The sequence below is a fragment of the Emericellopsis atlantica genome (assembly GCF_019669845.1).
Source record: "Emericellopsis atlantica unplaced genomic scaffold F5Z01scaffold_3, whole genome shotgun sequence".
Classification (NCBI taxonomy): Eukaryota; Fungi; Ascomycota; class Sordariomycetes; order Hypocreales; family Bionectriaceae; genus Emericellopsis; species Emericellopsis atlantica.
Genome location: NW_025764705.1, coordinates 1,126,323 through 1,141,152, shown reverse-complemented (window position 1 = coordinate 1,141,152; position 14,830 = coordinate 1,126,323). Strand labels below are relative to the sequence as shown.

General features: G+C 54.8%; 8 protein-coding genes across 8 annotated transcripts; 6 read left to right on the top strand and 2 right to left on the bottom strand.

The window, feature by feature from the left end:
• Positions 1–238: 238 nt before the first annotated feature.
• On the top strand, positions 239–1,384 carry F5Z01DRAFT_670904 (peptidase family M28-domain-containing protein; the record flags this gene model as incomplete). The annotated part of the gene is made up of 1 exon (XM_046264628.1): positions 239–1,384. The coding sequence occupies one exon, from the start codon at positions 239–241 to the stop codon at positions 1,382–1,384; it is 1,146 nt and encodes a 381-aa protein (XP_046122181.1).
• A 437-nt stretch (positions 1,385–1,821) lies between these two features.
• On the top strand, positions 1,822–3,095 carry F5Z01DRAFT_693194 (Oligosaccharyltransferase subunit Ribophorin II-domain-containing protein; the record flags this gene model as incomplete). The annotated part of the gene is made up of 3 exons (XM_046266209.1): positions 1,822–2,130; positions 2,177–2,464; positions 2,515–3,095. 3 exons carry the CDS (start codon positions 1,822–1,824, stop codon positions 2,749–2,751), a joined length of 834 nt encoding a protein of 277 aa, XP_046122180.1. The 3' UTR covers positions 2,752–3,095.
• On the top strand, positions 2,965–4,434 carry F5Z01DRAFT_326674 (Alpha/Beta hydrolase protein). Its single transcript, XM_046259062.1, has 4 exons — positions 2,965–3,150; positions 3,206–3,242; positions 3,319–3,490; positions 3,542–4,434. Exons 2-4 carry the CDS (start codon positions 3,232–3,234, stop codon positions 4,406–4,408), a joined length of 1,050 nt encoding a protein of 349 aa, XP_046122179.1. The 5' UTR covers positions 2,965–3,150; positions 3,206–3,231; the 3' UTR covers positions 4,409–4,434.
• A 26-nt stretch (positions 4,435–4,460) lies between these two features.
• On the bottom strand, positions 4,461–6,161 carry F5Z01DRAFT_615598 (acyl-CoA N-acyltransferase; the record flags this gene model as incomplete). The annotated part of the gene is made up of 2 exons (XM_046260870.1): positions 4,461–5,445; positions 5,494–6,161. 2 exons carry the CDS (start codon positions 6,159–6,161, stop codon positions 4,461–4,463), a joined length of 1,653 nt encoding a protein of 550 aa, XP_046122178.1.
• Positions 6,162–6,537: 376 nt separating this feature from the next.
• F5Z01DRAFT_670900 (Alpha/Beta hydrolase protein) lies at positions 6,538–7,920 on the bottom strand (the record flags this gene model as incomplete). Its single annotated transcript, XM_046264627.1, has 5 exons — positions 6,538–6,620; positions 6,670–7,369; positions 7,423–7,430; positions 7,480–7,751; positions 7,808–7,920. The coding sequence occupies 5 exons, from the start codon at positions 7,918–7,920 to the stop codon at positions 6,538–6,540; spliced, it is 1,176 nt and encodes a 391-aa protein (XP_046122177.1).
• A 290-nt stretch (positions 7,921–8,210) lies between these two features.
• F5Z01DRAFT_326780 (uncharacterized protein) lies at positions 8,211–11,112 on the top strand. Its single transcript, XM_046259064.1, has 2 exons — positions 8,211–8,778; positions 8,828–11,112. Exons 1-2 carry the CDS (start codon positions 8,540–8,542, stop codon positions 10,740–10,742), a joined length of 2,154 nt encoding a protein of 717 aa, XP_046122176.1. The 5' UTR covers positions 8,211–8,539; the 3' UTR covers positions 10,743–11,112.
• On the top strand, positions 11,113–12,604 carry F5Z01DRAFT_326781 (uncharacterized protein). The gene is made up of 2 exons (XM_046259065.1): positions 11,113–11,234; positions 11,281–12,604. Exon 2 carries the CDS (start codon positions 11,528–11,530, stop codon positions 12,470–12,472), a length of 945 nt encoding a protein of 314 aa, XP_046122175.1. The 5' UTR covers positions 11,113–11,234; positions 11,281–11,527; the 3' UTR covers positions 12,473–12,604.
• Positions 12,605–12,874: 270 nt separating this feature from the next.
• On the top strand, positions 12,875–14,733 carry F5Z01DRAFT_679427 (TLDc domain-containing protein 2; the record flags this gene model as incomplete). The annotated part of the gene is made up of 2 exons (XM_046265525.1): positions 12,875–12,940; positions 13,003–14,733. The coding sequence occupies 2 exons, from the start codon at positions 12,875–12,877 to the stop codon at positions 14,731–14,733; spliced, it is 1,797 nt and encodes a 598-aa protein (XP_046122174.1).
• Positions 14,734–14,830: the final 97 nt, after the last annotated feature.

Sequence of the window (14,830 nt, the reverse complement as noted above, 5' to 3'; positions counted from 1 at the left end):
CCTTTCCTTGCCGTTGAGTACCAGGTATCAGATGGCGGCATTGCGGACCCACGTCCGCCGCTTCACATCGCATGCCAATGCGACCACCTATGCGCGCCAACGCACATGCCCATCCTCCCTTACAACCTGGCACCATGATATCCCCAACTTGAGCTCGGCAACCTGCGCTCTTTCTTCCCCATTCTTCTACTGTTCAAATCAGCGCCGATATGCTCACTGGCTGACCTCGCCCTCCAAAATGCCCCGACCGTCCACCGTTGTCCTCATCCTGACGGCCCTGCTATCCCTCGCTTCGGGCTCCTTCAGCACCGTGACGGACGACCACCTGCGTTCGATACCGTCACCGAATGATGACTTCAACATCAAAGAGGGCAAGCTCCTCGCCCCCATCTTGATTCCTCGGGTGCCTGGCACGGATGGCTCGTACAAGGTCCAGAAGCACTTTGTCGACTTCTTCGAAAACGAATTGCCAGAATGGCGGCGCATATCGCAGAACTCGACCAGCAAGACACCCGTCACGGGCGACAGAGACGTACCCTTCACGAACTGGATCTTCCAACGCGATCCGCCGTGGGCTCGCGAGGGCGATGTTGGCCGCCTCACGCTAGTCGCCCACTTTGACAGCCTGATCAAGCCAGAGGGCTTCATTGGAGCCATTGACAGCGCGGCTCCCTGTGCCATGCTCATGCACGTGGCGCGCAGCATCGACGACGCCCTGACTTCGAAATGGAAAGAAATGGAAGACTCGGGGGACGCTGGGCTCGAGGAGGCAAAGGGTATACAGATCATCTTCCTGGACGGCGAGGAGGCATTTGAACGCTGGTCGGACGATGACTCCCTCTACGGCGCTAGGAGCCTGGCCGCCGAGTGGGAAAGGACGCCGCACGAAAGCATGTCTACCTACAAGACACCCCTTGACAGCATCAGCCTGTTCGTCTTGTTGGATCTGCTAGGCGCGGAGGGGCCGACGGTCCCGAGCTACTTCCTGCCAACGCACTGGGCATACCGAAACATGGCCGATCTCGAGAAACGCATGCGCGACTTGAAGCTCCTGGAGAGCTCGCCGAAACAGCCCTTTTTGCCGGATGGAGACAAGGAAGCTACCACTTTTGGGAGGGGCTTCATCGGGGACGACCATGTGCCTTTTATGCAGCGCGGTGTTGAGATCTTACATCTCATTCCCAGCCCTTTTCCGAGAGATTTGTGGCACAAGATGGAGGACGACGGCGAGCATCTTGACTTGGGGACTTGTAGAGATTGGAGTCGGATCGTGACAGCATTTACCATGGAATGGCTCGAAATCGGGGACTATATGCCTAAGAAGGTTGCCCGTGAAGAGGGCAGCAAATCTGGCGTGGAAAAGGGGAAAAGGACCGAGCTATGACTACATGGGCAATGGTAATTTCGCTTTTTACACAAGTTAAGTTCACTGGTGAATTTGGTGCATGTGATTTAAAAGGCATCTTGGTTGTAGACATTTGAAGTCTGGTTCCGGGACTCGCCCGGCAGATGGTAATAAGTTCAACAGTCATTACATCAAACAGTCGCTCCTATCACGCAGTTGAGAGCTGGCGACATTAAGCTCTACCATAGTTTCCAGTCCAAGGCAGCCCAAAGTTCCAGATTAAAAGGTAGTAGGATAATTACAGCTGTTATTGCACGAACACTGCGGGCTGGCGATGACGGTATAGGGTAACTGGGTGTGATGGCCCCACTACTGCAAGAATGGACCAATTGGCATCAGTTTCCAGCCAGATAGACTCCAAGCTGTCCTCACCAGCAACTCCGGTCCTCGAAGCTCCATCACCACCCAACTTCAAGATGCGCTTCCTCCCCTCCTTCGCTCTTTTGGCGGGTGCCGCCAGCGCCGCTTCATCCTGGTCTTTTTCTGATGGCGCAGTCGAGGTCACCAGCAAAGGCTCGGTCTCCACCTCCTACATCTTCGCCGACGTCCAGGAAACCGTACAGCTCGGCCAAGCTGACAGACTGAAGGTCTCGCTCACGGCGAAGGATGGCAGCAAGGCAAAGAGACCGCACCAGGCATTCCTGATGCTCAAGGAGAAGCAAACGGGGCTTGAGGCGCCTTACGCACTGACATTGAAGGAGTCCGGCAAGGGCACGGTCGAGCTTGTACGTCACCCCTCCATCTATGCCGTCTCGGGGACTAATTGTGTAGACGCAAAAAGACCTTCCCATCCAGCTCCTCACCTCGACCGACCCGCTCGAAGCTTCGCTGGTAATCGGCTCCTTTGGCTCGACAAAGGGTGCCGTGAGCCACGCCTTCAACGTTGCCATTCTCGTCGACCCCAATGTCCCCCAACCGCAGTACGAGGCGCCATTGCGATATGGCAAGAAGCCCGAGATCCACCACATCTTCCGCGATGATCCCAAGAGCCCCCCCAAGATCATCAGCCTTGTGTTCGCGCTGGCTGTCGTAGCCACGGTTCCTCTCGTCTTGCTCGGGGTATGCATCCGAACCCGGAACTTACTACACGGTTCGCTAACAAGACACAGTGGGCTGCCATGGGCGCAAACCTGGACCACGCCGCGAAAGCCGTTTCGGGCTCCGCCTCGCACATTCTGTTCTTCGGGTCCATCGTCGCTATGGAGGGGGTATACTTCCTGTACTACAGTGGGTGGAAGCTGTTCACCGTGCTGCCCTTTATGAGCATCATTGGGCTTGTGGCGTTTCTGAGCGGAAGCAAGGCACTCGGCGAGGTGCAGAGGAGGAGACTTGCTGGCGAGAGATGATCAATCTCTTCGTCCACTGATCAGGATTAAGTTGCATCGGGGCTTGCAGAGCTGAGCCTCGGCTGCAGACAAAAAGGTGCCTACGTAGGCGCACCTGCTTGCAGGATCACATGTGCCGCCAACCAAAAAGGCATAGATAACAGAGAGTTAAACATACTAGCCTTCTCGGCGATTTCCAAGACATTCAAGGCTTGAGTTACTCATTGTGGCCAAATGTCCACGCGTACGCACATCATAGTCTTCACTGTAGGACCTTTGGTTTTGAGAGCTTCCTCGGTCCATAATAGTAGCGCGCCCGACGTCATTGCAGCCGAGACGCAACGTCCGGCATCCCACTGTGCCTGAATAGCATTTCTTCTCAGCCTCGTCAGTTTGACGCTCTCACATCCGCCTTATCTTGTTTGCATTCTCCACCATCCAGACCTCAGCTTTCCCATTCAGCTCACCACCCTAGTGACGCCGCATCGCATTCGACTCACCATGGCAAATAGGTATGCGCTCCTTGATCGCGCCACTTGTCTATATCTCGCGTTGCGTCTTGGAGGAGCTAAAGCTGATGCTTTGCAGACTGGATCCCAAATTCCCCACGATTGAGGAGACGCTGAACCATCCCGCGTACCCATCAACAATATGGCTACTTGAGCCCCATAGCCAGGGTACGTTGCCTGTTGCTAAAGATCGAGGAGGGCCAGTCAACATCGCCTGGGAGATCCATGGCTCAGGGCCGACAAAGATCGTTGTATGTGCATGAAGCCTCGCATTCATTCCAAGCCATGCTGATATGAAGTAGTTCATCATGGGTCTAGCTGGCGTGACGGCATCGTGGCAGCGACAGACAAAGTACTTTGGCCATGAACGCGGCGATACGTACTCGGTCCTCATCATTGACAACCGCGGCATGGGCGCCTCTGATAAACCTGTGGCTCGCTATTCGACCTCGGAGATGGCACTCGACCTCATTGAAGTCCTTGACCATGTGGGCTGGACATCACCGCGGGAAGTGAACGTTGTCGGGATTTCTTTGGGCGGCATGATCGCCCAAGAGGTCGCTTGCGCCATTCCAGAGAGGCTCGCGTCGCTAAGCCTCTTGAACACGAGTGCCGAGGTGCAGAATACTAAAGGCTATCTCGACTGGGCCAAGGAACGGCTGGGGTTCGTGATCCCGAAAAGTCAAGAGCAGGCAATCGTCGACACGGCAAGGAAGATCTTTGTGGATGAATGGTTGGAGGCCCCTGACGCGGAGGAGCCACCATCCCCCGAGTCGACTCCACGATGCAAAGCGCCGCCTGGAGGGAAGTACCTGATGTTTGACAACAATTTTCAACGCTTTCAGGCCCAGGAAATCAACAAAAGGCGACACCCAGACTACTGGTCTACCCCGGGCTTTCTTTGCCAACTCATCGCCGCTGGATGGCATCGCAAGAGTGAAGCGCAGTTGAAGGAAATGGCTGATAAGGTTGGGCGAGAGAGAATCATGGTGATGCACGGCAACAGGGATAAGATGATCATTGTGTCCAATGGCCAAAGACTGATTGACATTATCCAGCCTGACACGGGATTGATTGTAGACGGCATGGGTCACGCACCCGTGATGGAGCGACAGAAATACTTTAATGAGCTGCTAGAGGAGCGCTTGAAGCATTGGGGACAAGTATAGTAGGTCGATTGCATAGAATTTCTTTTTATAGGATGGTATAATGATGAAATGCCTAGAGCATGATGAAACCGATGCCACTCAGGTTCTGGTCATCGAGCTGATTCCTCTCGTCGACACCACCAGCGATCGGGCGCGCGCGGTAGTTGAACAGGTAGTAGTGCAGTTGTCCGTCACCGCCGCCGAACTTTTGTTGCTCTAGGAAGAGCCCGTTGTCCATCAACGAGAGCGCATTGAAGACGTCGAATTTGAGGTTCTTGGCCAGGATGAGTGCATCGTGCACCAGCTCATTCATCCTCGCGGCATGCGCCTTGCGATCGTACGGCGTGGTCATTGCCGCTTCCGTGCCGTAGTACCAGAGATACGCCACGCGAAGTACGCTGTGCTTGCTGTTGTTGATGACAGACGACTCGATGCAGTTGAACGAAAAGAAGTCGGTGATCTTGCCGTTGCCGTCGACCACGACATATGACCACACAACCTCCTCACCGCCCTCTGGAGTCTTTGGCACCAGCCAGTGAATAGCTTCCTCTCGGGTGAACTGAGGAGCCATGTCGAACCTTGACATGTATCGCTCAAAGAGGGGCATGACTTCATCAATGTCTTTCTCTGTCATTTTGCGGAGACCCTTTGTGGACGTGGTCTCAGGGAGGGCGTACTTGCGAACCTGGTACTGGGGTTTGCTGCCAGGCGGCAAGGGGCTGAAGCCGCACTCGTATAGCTTCTGCCAGTTGAGGCTGCGGTGGAAGTAGCGGCACGTGCTGACAGGTCGAGGAAGGACAATGCCGGCGGTGTGGACGCCTTGCCAGATGCCGTTGAGATTGCTGATGCGAGTGATCTCCTTGATGAGGACAGGCGCAAGGCGCTTGCCGCGGAGCTTCTTGTGAACGACAAGGAAGTTGACCTCGGAGCAGAGCACGACCTTGTCGCGGACGCGGACGTGCGCTGGAATGGCGGAGATGTAGGCAACCAGCTTGCGCGACTGCGTGGCCCGAACGCCGACGTGGTACCGCTTGTGCCAGCCGGGCGACATCATGGCCCTGGGCTCGTTAGTTTCGATCCACGGCATCCCACAAAGATATGCTTACCAGCGCAAAAAGGAGGGTGAGTAGTTGAACCGGAACATGGCACCGTCATCTTCGACGTAGTGGCCGTTCAGCAGCTCGTACACCTCCTTGATCTCGCCATCGTCTATGAGGTCCATGGTCACCCATTCGAACCCGGGCACCAGCGCCGCTTGCTCAGTCGAGACGTCTTCCACCTTTTGCACCTTGATGGGGCCCTCCTCCAGCTTGTCATCCTCATCAAATTTGGGCACGGGCTGGGTCTGCCAGAACTTGTATGCGCCCATCTCCTTGACGTTCTTCCCACTGGCGGCAAGACCGGTCATAATATCGCGCATGTTCATCTTGCTGAGCTTCTCGGCCGCGGCTTCGGGGTTGGCGTCCAGCTCGGCAGCGAGGGCTGGGTTCAGCGACAGGAACTCTTGGGCTTGTTGCGGCGTCAACTCCCCAAGAGCCTTTTGGATGTTCTCCTCCTTTGTGGAAGACTTCCCAGTCAGGAGATCCTTGGCCTTCTTGCGCTTGGACTTCTTCTTCTTCTTGCCGGAGCTGGAACCAGCCTCGCCGGCAGCGGGCGCGGCCCCATCGTCCTCGGAGGCATCGTCCTCGTTCTCGGACTCGAGCGCGACGGATTTGACCTTTGCGTCGATCTCGTCGACCTTGGGCTCGACTGGCTTGGACTCTTCGGGCGGCATGGCGGGCAGTGGCTATCGGGTTGGGAGAGTGAAGAGAAGGTAAAACAGGGAAGCTGCCCCAGACGGCGTTGGCGTTGGCGGTGGTGGGGTGTTAATATGTGACAGCTGTCTGCCTGTCAGGCATGGCGGGGTCACGACGGAGAGGATCTGCGATTGCGCGCATGATGCATGGTAATTCCAAACAACGTGATTATATGATTAATTGATCCCGATCTTGCGACCTGCCAAAGTCTACTTGTACATGAATGCATAGCCAGTTGTATATAAAGGTGGAGTTCGTGATTGCAAACCCCAGTGCCATGAGGACAACCATTGTCTCGCCAGGCATCACTGCACCTATGCGCCTCGGATGTTGCCGTAAACTGCAAGTGAGTGGCTAAGCGTAGGCTGTCCCGTGCAAGTCGAAGGACCTCATAATAGCCAGGGAAACAGGCGCGTATCCCATGATGTTGTTGTGACCTGTATCGTAGTCAGCTCGAGACTTGGGGGCAGATCTCGACATCCTTACCTCCGTACGGAAACAGCTCCTGACGAACAATGATGTTAGGCGTGGATTTCCACGTCGTCACAAATGCGTCCTCGCTCTTACGAACTGTTCGTTCCTCTTTCCACTTTAAGAATTCATTATCATCGGTGATCCCCACCGCTGCGCAGACAGCTGCCTTGAAGAGCTTGTCATCCTCCGTGCACGGAATATCCTTATCGTTCTTGGCGTGGACTAGACTCAGACGCAGCCTCGTCTGGGTTTTGTCGACAATCTTGCCTAATCGGTCTGCCGAATTCCATTTGTCGACGACAAACCGGTGCAGCAGCCTCAACAGCCACGGAACGTACCGGAAAGGGGCGAGGACAGGGACGACTCCGACGATACGATACTCGCTGAGCATTGTGGCCAAGTCGCTGAAACCCGCTACGAGAACGATGCCCGCGAACTCAATGTCCTTGGAATAGTACTTCTCCGCGACTCCACTGACTACAGCCGTGCCGAGACTCTGGCCAAGCAGCACAATCCGGGACGAAGGGATGCCAGCTACCTTTGTCGCCCACTCCACCAGTGCCGACGCATCTTCAATGAGGCCTTCCTCACTGGGCGATCCAGACGAGTGTCCAAAACCACGGTAGTCGATGGCTACAACATGGTATGACGATGTGTCCGTCAGGGCATGGTAGCTCATTGGGCGAATGGCTTGCGCGACATGGCCCGCATTCTGCCAAGGAGTTAGAATATTCATGACTGGTACAATCCTGACCAAGCTCTTACCCCGTGAACTGTTTAGAAATTAGCAGGCGCCTCGCTCGTTCTCATCAGGGGCAATACAGTATAGCACCAGCCGAGCTTCCGGATCATCCTTCAATAGACGGAATGACTCGGTGGAAGGAAAATCCTCTGCCAGGCCACGTTTTTGGCCTGATACAGCAGACTCGTTCTTCAAGTATACCGGGAGCGGTAAGATGTGCCACGCATAGATTGTCTCCTCATCGGCGGTAGTCAGTTTGAATGGCGTCACCTGGCCTGGGGCAAATCCCCATTTCTCGGGTTTGTTGACGTCGTTCCAGAGGAGAGTGTGGATGTTGTGAGCATACAAGAACCTGACGCAAGAATTTAGGCTGAATATTCTTCGTCACAGGAAGGATACCTGACTCACTGCTTTTGGAAGAACGGTATAACGGCGAGGAAGATGAAGAGCAAATAGAGCCCAAGTAATGCCGCAAGCAGGTACAGAACAGTCAAAGCAGCTGGATGGTAACTTGCAGACATCATTCCAGAGAGTGAAAGACAAATATGTCTGCTAGAGGAACATGACGAAGACTGTATGAACGATCGTTGTGGTGACGATGTAAGGTTGAGGATGAGGGAGATGCAAGGCTCCTCCTGCAGGCTGCCCACCTTAACAGTGGTTGGTGCATGTCACTGGTTGAACTGTTAGGCATCTTCTACTGAAGAGCTCAAAAGTTCAGCTCGTCTGTATCTGACCTTGATAATCTGTCGATAATGGTGTTCCAAATTAGACCTTTTCGAAAAGAGCATCCAGAAATACTTTGCAGCAATCGACACTGATGAATCTAGGTGGACGTGATGTCGTGCCACTAACACATTACAACCCACCAACGCGCCGCCAATCAGGCGCGTCTCTTTGACCTCAGTGGCTCATCCCGAGACGCAATACTCCAAGTCGCCATTGACCCATTCCCATTCTCGCTTACGTTTCTTTTGCCCAATTCCACATTGCACAGCCTACGGCTTTCGCTCGCTACTGTCACCCCTCGTTCGTGTACCTCGCTTGCGATCCGCGGCAGACCATGTTCCGTCCTAGGCCTTGTACGTGACGACGACACACGACCCAACACCTCTGGCTCCAATCATCGACAGTCACGACATGGAGCGCAAGCGCAAGCTGCCCGCCCGGGCGGCAGCGCGTGTCGAAAGTGAGGCCAAGCGACGCCAGTCGACGCCCCGCGAGAAGAGCGAAGAGCCCACGCCGGCACCGGTGGTCGAGGAGCCCCCAGCCCAACCGTCGCTACCTCGCTCCATACAACCAGGCAAGCCACTGCCTACCGTGGAAGATGCACAACCGGACGATCTGTCATTGAAGGAGTATCAGTCAATAAGCGAAAGGTAGGCGCCACGGGACTTTGAATGGCCGACCCAACTAACGAGAGCGCAGTGGCGTCCTGGCCGAATCAATATCACGATCGCGACACAAATGGATCAATGATGGCTTGTTTGAGAAATATTGGACGAAACCGCACAAGCGGAAAGGAGTGGTGAACGAAGACCCCAAGAATCCGCCAAAAGAGAGCATGGTCAAGGTCGGGACCGTCCAAATCACGATCGAGCCTCACATGATCGAAGCGACCATGTACACAGTCAAGGACCCAAAGAAGCCAGTGCCGCCAGCCACACAACCGCACAACCAGGCACGACCTGTAATACAATACGGGCCGCCAAACGGCATGATGCCACCGCCACGAACGGGGACGCCTGGGGCTGGATCGCCAGCTCCTGAGGGGAAAATGCTCGCACCCAGTCCGGCACCCAACAATGCGCAGCCTCCGCAACGGTCGCCTTCATTAGACCAAGGAACCAGGGCACCGGTGTCTGCGTCGCCGGCTCCCAGCTACCCGCCTCGACCGGTTGCTATACCTGCTTCTAAGCCCACGCCGCCCCCGGGGAATACAGGGCCAACGCGCCCGCCGCAGGCCACTACCCCATCGGCGCCCAGTGCGCCATCAACACCTGCGACAAAACCCCCTGTGGCGCCCAATGCAGGTCCAGGGAAAGATCATGCGCCATCTCATGCGACTGGCGGCCCTCAACCGACAGCAGTAGGGGCGGCTCCCGCTGCGGCCCCAACAACAACCAAAACCGTCACAAATGATCCAGTCATTGCGCTTCTGGCTCAGAAAGCTGGGGCCGACGACGAGCTGAAGGATCTAATGAGGCGAGTGGCGCATAACCAGGCAACCACGGCGGAACTGGCCAAATTCCAGGGCATTATTGATCAGTTGAATGCCGAGTACAAAAGAGGAGGGGGCCAGCAGGGGCCTTCGGCTGATCGTTTGCTCGTGGACCAGAGGACAGTTCGGTACTTTGCGGACGAAGTGTGCGCCATTCTGGATATTGTTCTCGCTTCGAATCCAGATCAGCGAGCGGCGGACCTGAGACCACCACCACGCAGTGACCCCCTCGTCGTGCTTCTTGTCAAGCGCGCTCTGGAGCACAAACCGACGAGGGAAATCTGTCGGCGCATTGTGGCCGAGAAGCCAAACTATACCGACGCAACTGACTTGAAGACGATCCTGGACCGGCTTCTGCAAGAATCGAAGACACCGTCGCGAGGAACACCCACGCCCGCGCAACCCAAGCCAGCTGCACCAGGCCCGAACATGGCAGCGAACGGTTACGTGAACGGGCACCCCCCGGCACAGGGAGCTACACATCCCTCACAACAAGCGTTGCGCTCAAAGGGACCGCCGCCTGCGCCAAAGCAGGAGATTTCTGCTGTGGTATTCGACTTTGGCGGTGGCGATCGATTTTTATTCCCGAAATTCAGCATCTTAGAGTATATACCAACACCTGTCGGACAACAGGTGATCGCATCGTTCCTGATCATCCGGAAAGGGAGCACCATCGAGTACGGCGGAGACCCAGCGCTTGACTATTACCAGCCTGTCACCATTCGACTGTACGCACACAGCGGACGCCACCTGGAGAACCTGGCTAGGGTCGTGGCGCCCCCGTCGGAGGTGCGTGCTTACATGGAGAATGTCATGGACAACATGACCAGAGCCGAATACATTCTGCTTGCCATGCGTCTGCCGCGCTTCACGAAAGATGAGGGTGACTCCAGCGGCAACCGCAGCGAGGACGCTAAGGCTGCACGGGGCACACCGCAGGCTGAGAAGGAGCCGGAGAAGTCGACTGTTGCGAAGCCAGAGGTTCTGTGGACTACGCCGGCGGCTGCCAAGTCGGAAAAGTCCTCTCGCGCCCTCAAATCGAGAGAGGCAGAAGAGGAGACGCAGGCCCAGTACCGGCGACTGATAAACTCGATAGCGGCCAAAGACTCGGCCGCTGTGTGATAGGAGACGATGTGTGACTGTCATTACATGTATCAATGTCAGGAGGGTATGAGTACGGGCTGGGGCCACACATGGCGTCATCTTGGGAATGAAGACTGAACTAGCGAGTGATTTACATAATACCCTGATTCTGATAATATCAAGCAGTGGCATTCAAAGGTTGTGCTCCTGTGACTGTGGAGTTGAAGCCGTCTCGAGTGGCATACTTGTACGAGAACTTCTGCTGACATTGGTCCTTGACGGAACCACTCGCCTGGGACGAAAGATTGCAAGTCGAGCTTGGAATCCCAGCAGGGCAAATCGGTGTTGCATCTTCAGACGGAGAGTTGTCTAATTAAACATTAGAGTACTCGTTGATCACGAAATAATTAGAGCACGATTCCTGCGTGTGTCGATAATGCGCCTGAGTCATGACAGCTTTGTCTTGTTGGTCTGGGATAAACTCTTAACCGCACGCTGACCAAACACCCATCACTCCTTGCGGAGGAGGAGGTATGTGATCACATTCCACCACTATTATTATTATTAATAGCTGCAGCCCATGGGCCTAGGATTACAGAATGTCCGCAGACAAAGTCCGCAGCCGCACTAGCAGAGGTTGTTCTTGGGAGGGCCGTTATTAATCAATAAGTCGCGGTAAAGTGGCGACAGGTCACGGAACCAAAGGCACGACAAAGGTATAAGTTGGAAGGAAATCAGGTAAGGCACTTTTACGGTTCTAGCTCATCGAGAATGGATGATCCATCTATGTTCATTACGCTCCTGTATAATTCGACATCTTCGCTATGACTCCCACAATCCTCGTCGTTGGCGCCACCGGCAACACTGGCCGAAGTGTCGTTCAGACCCTGTCCAAACTCCTGAGCACCAGCAGCACTCTGTCGGGTCATAGAATTCTGGCCCTTACGCGCTCATCCAATGGAACAGTGGCAAAGGAATTGGCTGAACTGCCCGGAGTCGAAGTTGCAGAGCAGAATTGGGTCGAAATCACTGCCGATTGGCTCCGCCAACATGGTGTAGCCAGGGCGTTCATTGCATCGCACAACCAGCCAAACCAATTCGCCGAAGAATCAACTTTCCATCTGGCTGCTCTCCACGCCGGCGTTGAGTATGTTGTGCGAATCTCAACCACCGCTGCGAATGTCCGTCCGGACTATCCGGCCTACTACCCGCGAACGCACTGGGCAATCGAGGCTCTCTTGAGCTCGCCCGAGTTCCGAGGCCTGCAGTGGACTTCTCTGCAGCCTAATGTTTTCTTTACATTCTACATTAGCTCCGCCGCAGAGCTTGTCAAGAACTACCGTAAGACGGGGAAGCAGGATATATTAAGATTGATGGCATCAAAGGACGGGCCTGTCGGTGTTGTTGATGCCGATGATGTCGGAACGCTGGCAGCTCACCTCTTGGCCGAGAAGGATGTCTCGAGACACAACAAAGCCAAATATGTCGTGAACGGACCGGAGGATATCACGGGTCAACAAATCGTGAAGATGGTCGAGGACCACATCGGCACCCAAGTCAAGGAGGTTCGGTACAAGGACATGTCGTTTGTTGATCAGATGGCTGCCCAAAGCTCCGAGTCGAGCAACGTCATCTTATCTATCAAGCATGCCCCGGAGACAGCATGGGCTGGAGAGTGCACAGCTTCTACGACCAGCAAAGAAGTCATCGCGCTGGCTGCACCCAAGGGAACCCTCGCTACAGCTTTCCAAGCCTTGTTGGAATCCTGAGGACATGGAGCTATTTCGCTGTTGTCCTAGCCGGGGGTTGGCATCTATCTTTACTCCATAGTCGCTCATTGAACTCACGCCATTGAGTACATATAGACCACAATGCCACAAGTTCACTTTTCCAGACTTTTGACAGACGGAGGTTATTAATTCCTCAGTATTAAGTACTTTTCGGGGGTCAGAGGTGCGCGCCCGGGCGCGCGCATAAGATTTCTTAGTAAGCGCGGACCTTAGACCTTGGCCCGTGACATTCATCTGACAGTGGTTTGTATCCGTCCGGGTTCCTGGTAAGCTCGAAGCTAAGCCACTGTACCCAACATGAACACCATCAAAGCACATGTATACTAAGCTGGAGTTTCTTCTTGATTGCACCACCGATGTCAAGAACGGAAAACACTCATCATGGGCCAGACACTGTCCGGCGAGCCAGATGAGCCTCGCTCGCGCGAGCAGCTCGTCCAGCAGCTAGTGAGCATCGCTTCCCGACTTCAAGCCATGCGCGCACTTTCATCCATCTGACTATTCAATAGGCGGCAAGATTCAGAGACAAATGTCTTACCAATCTAGAATTCTACTCTTTTCAGGAAGTCTTCAAAACGCTTGCCGATCAGCAGGGGTCCATCAAGTACCTCAAAGAAGACACTGTGTCGCGCTTCCTCGAGATACCCGACGTCCTCGGTGCATCCCCAGTTGTGTTCCAGATGGTGTCGCATCTCGGCTCTTTCCCATTCTTGCAGGATGCACCGGCTGTTTTGGAGCTGCCACAGATGATCATGGTGGTTGTCATCATGACGGAACGCCACAGAAGGGTCTTAGCAAAAGGCTCCGATCGGACAAAGCTGCTTTTTAAGAGCTTGGCAGTCTATGATCGGAAGGCTAGCCAATCATCCGAACAAGAGAAAAAGGAGGATGCCCAACCCAAGCCTAGCACGGGAGGGTTTGCCATCGACGAGGCGGGTGATGAGTATGGTGAGGACATTGAGGAGGAAGACGACGACTTGGTCTTGACAGCGCTCGAACTGCTGGACATAAATGACGCTGTCAAGGCAAGCGATCGACCTGAATTCCATGGAGCAATGATCCCCACAGACAACTTCAGGAAGTTGTTACTGCTGTTGCTGCTGACCGCCCCCCTCGACCCGCAGGAGAGCCTGTCACAATACTCGGCACACTTCACAGGCGAGAATCTGGACAGGCTGAGGATGACGGCGGAAAACATATTGGCTTCATTTGTAGATGTCGAGAAAGCACCAGGGATCAAGTTGAGCCGCTTCAGACACGTCATCCCAACAGCAATGCCGAATCTCTTCAAGGGCTTCAACGGATTGTTCGACCGCTTTCTGTTCTCCAAGGATCTGGACCTTTCGAAACGGCAGAACGATAACGAGAAAACTACCTTGAAGGTTGCACAGCCACTACTGCAGGATCAAGGGGAGATCCTCCACGAGCATACACTGTCGCAGTTGTCGCTATTCCTGCCGCCAAAAGACTTGTTCAGGCGAGTCCGTCTACTGTACTCGGGCAACGAGCATGGCTTCTCCATGGGTAGCTTTGAGTCCAAAGTATTCAACTGGAGGGCGCCGACGCTGGTGCTCGTTCGAGGCAGTCGTCTAAGCGCCACCCCCGATGGCGGGCAAGAAGCGGCCTTTGCGGAAGCTCTTCCGCCCAAAAGATTCCCTGACGGAGGCAAAGGAGACAACCTCACGTTTGGCATCTATGTTCAGGAGCCTTGGAGATACACGCACAAGGACTGCTTCGGGGGATCTGATTCCGTCCTGTTCCAGCTCGAGCCGGTGCACGATGTTTTCCAGGCGTCGACGATCAACAAGGACTACGTAACACTCACCAAGCCACCAAGCAATGAACCTCTGCTGGCGTTTGGAAGTCCGCACCCCAAGCCTAGCAAGGCAAATCGACGGGAAGTCAACATACCGCTGGGTCCGGTGTCTCTGGCTTTGGGAGACTCGTTTGAGTTTGGCGTATTCAACCATGACTACAATTCACGAGGTGGCGCGTTCCACGGCAGCAACATCAGGCGTTATGACTTTCAAGATCGCTTCAGGGTCGACAGCCTGGAGGTCTGGGGCTGCGGTGGGGATGATGAGGCCAAATCCCAGGCTGAGCGATGGGCTTGGGAGGCGAGAGAAGTTGAAGCCCGGAGGAAGATTAACATGGGTACGGGTGACCAAGAGGCTGACAGGCAGTTGCTGCAGATGGCTGGAATTATTGGCAGCAACAGGAGTGGCGGATCGATGGCATGAGGAAGGCCAATAGGCGGAAAGGCGTCTGGAGTCACAGCAATGACTTATGCTCATGAATGCAATTACTTGATCGGCGGGAGATCAGATCCCTTTGCCC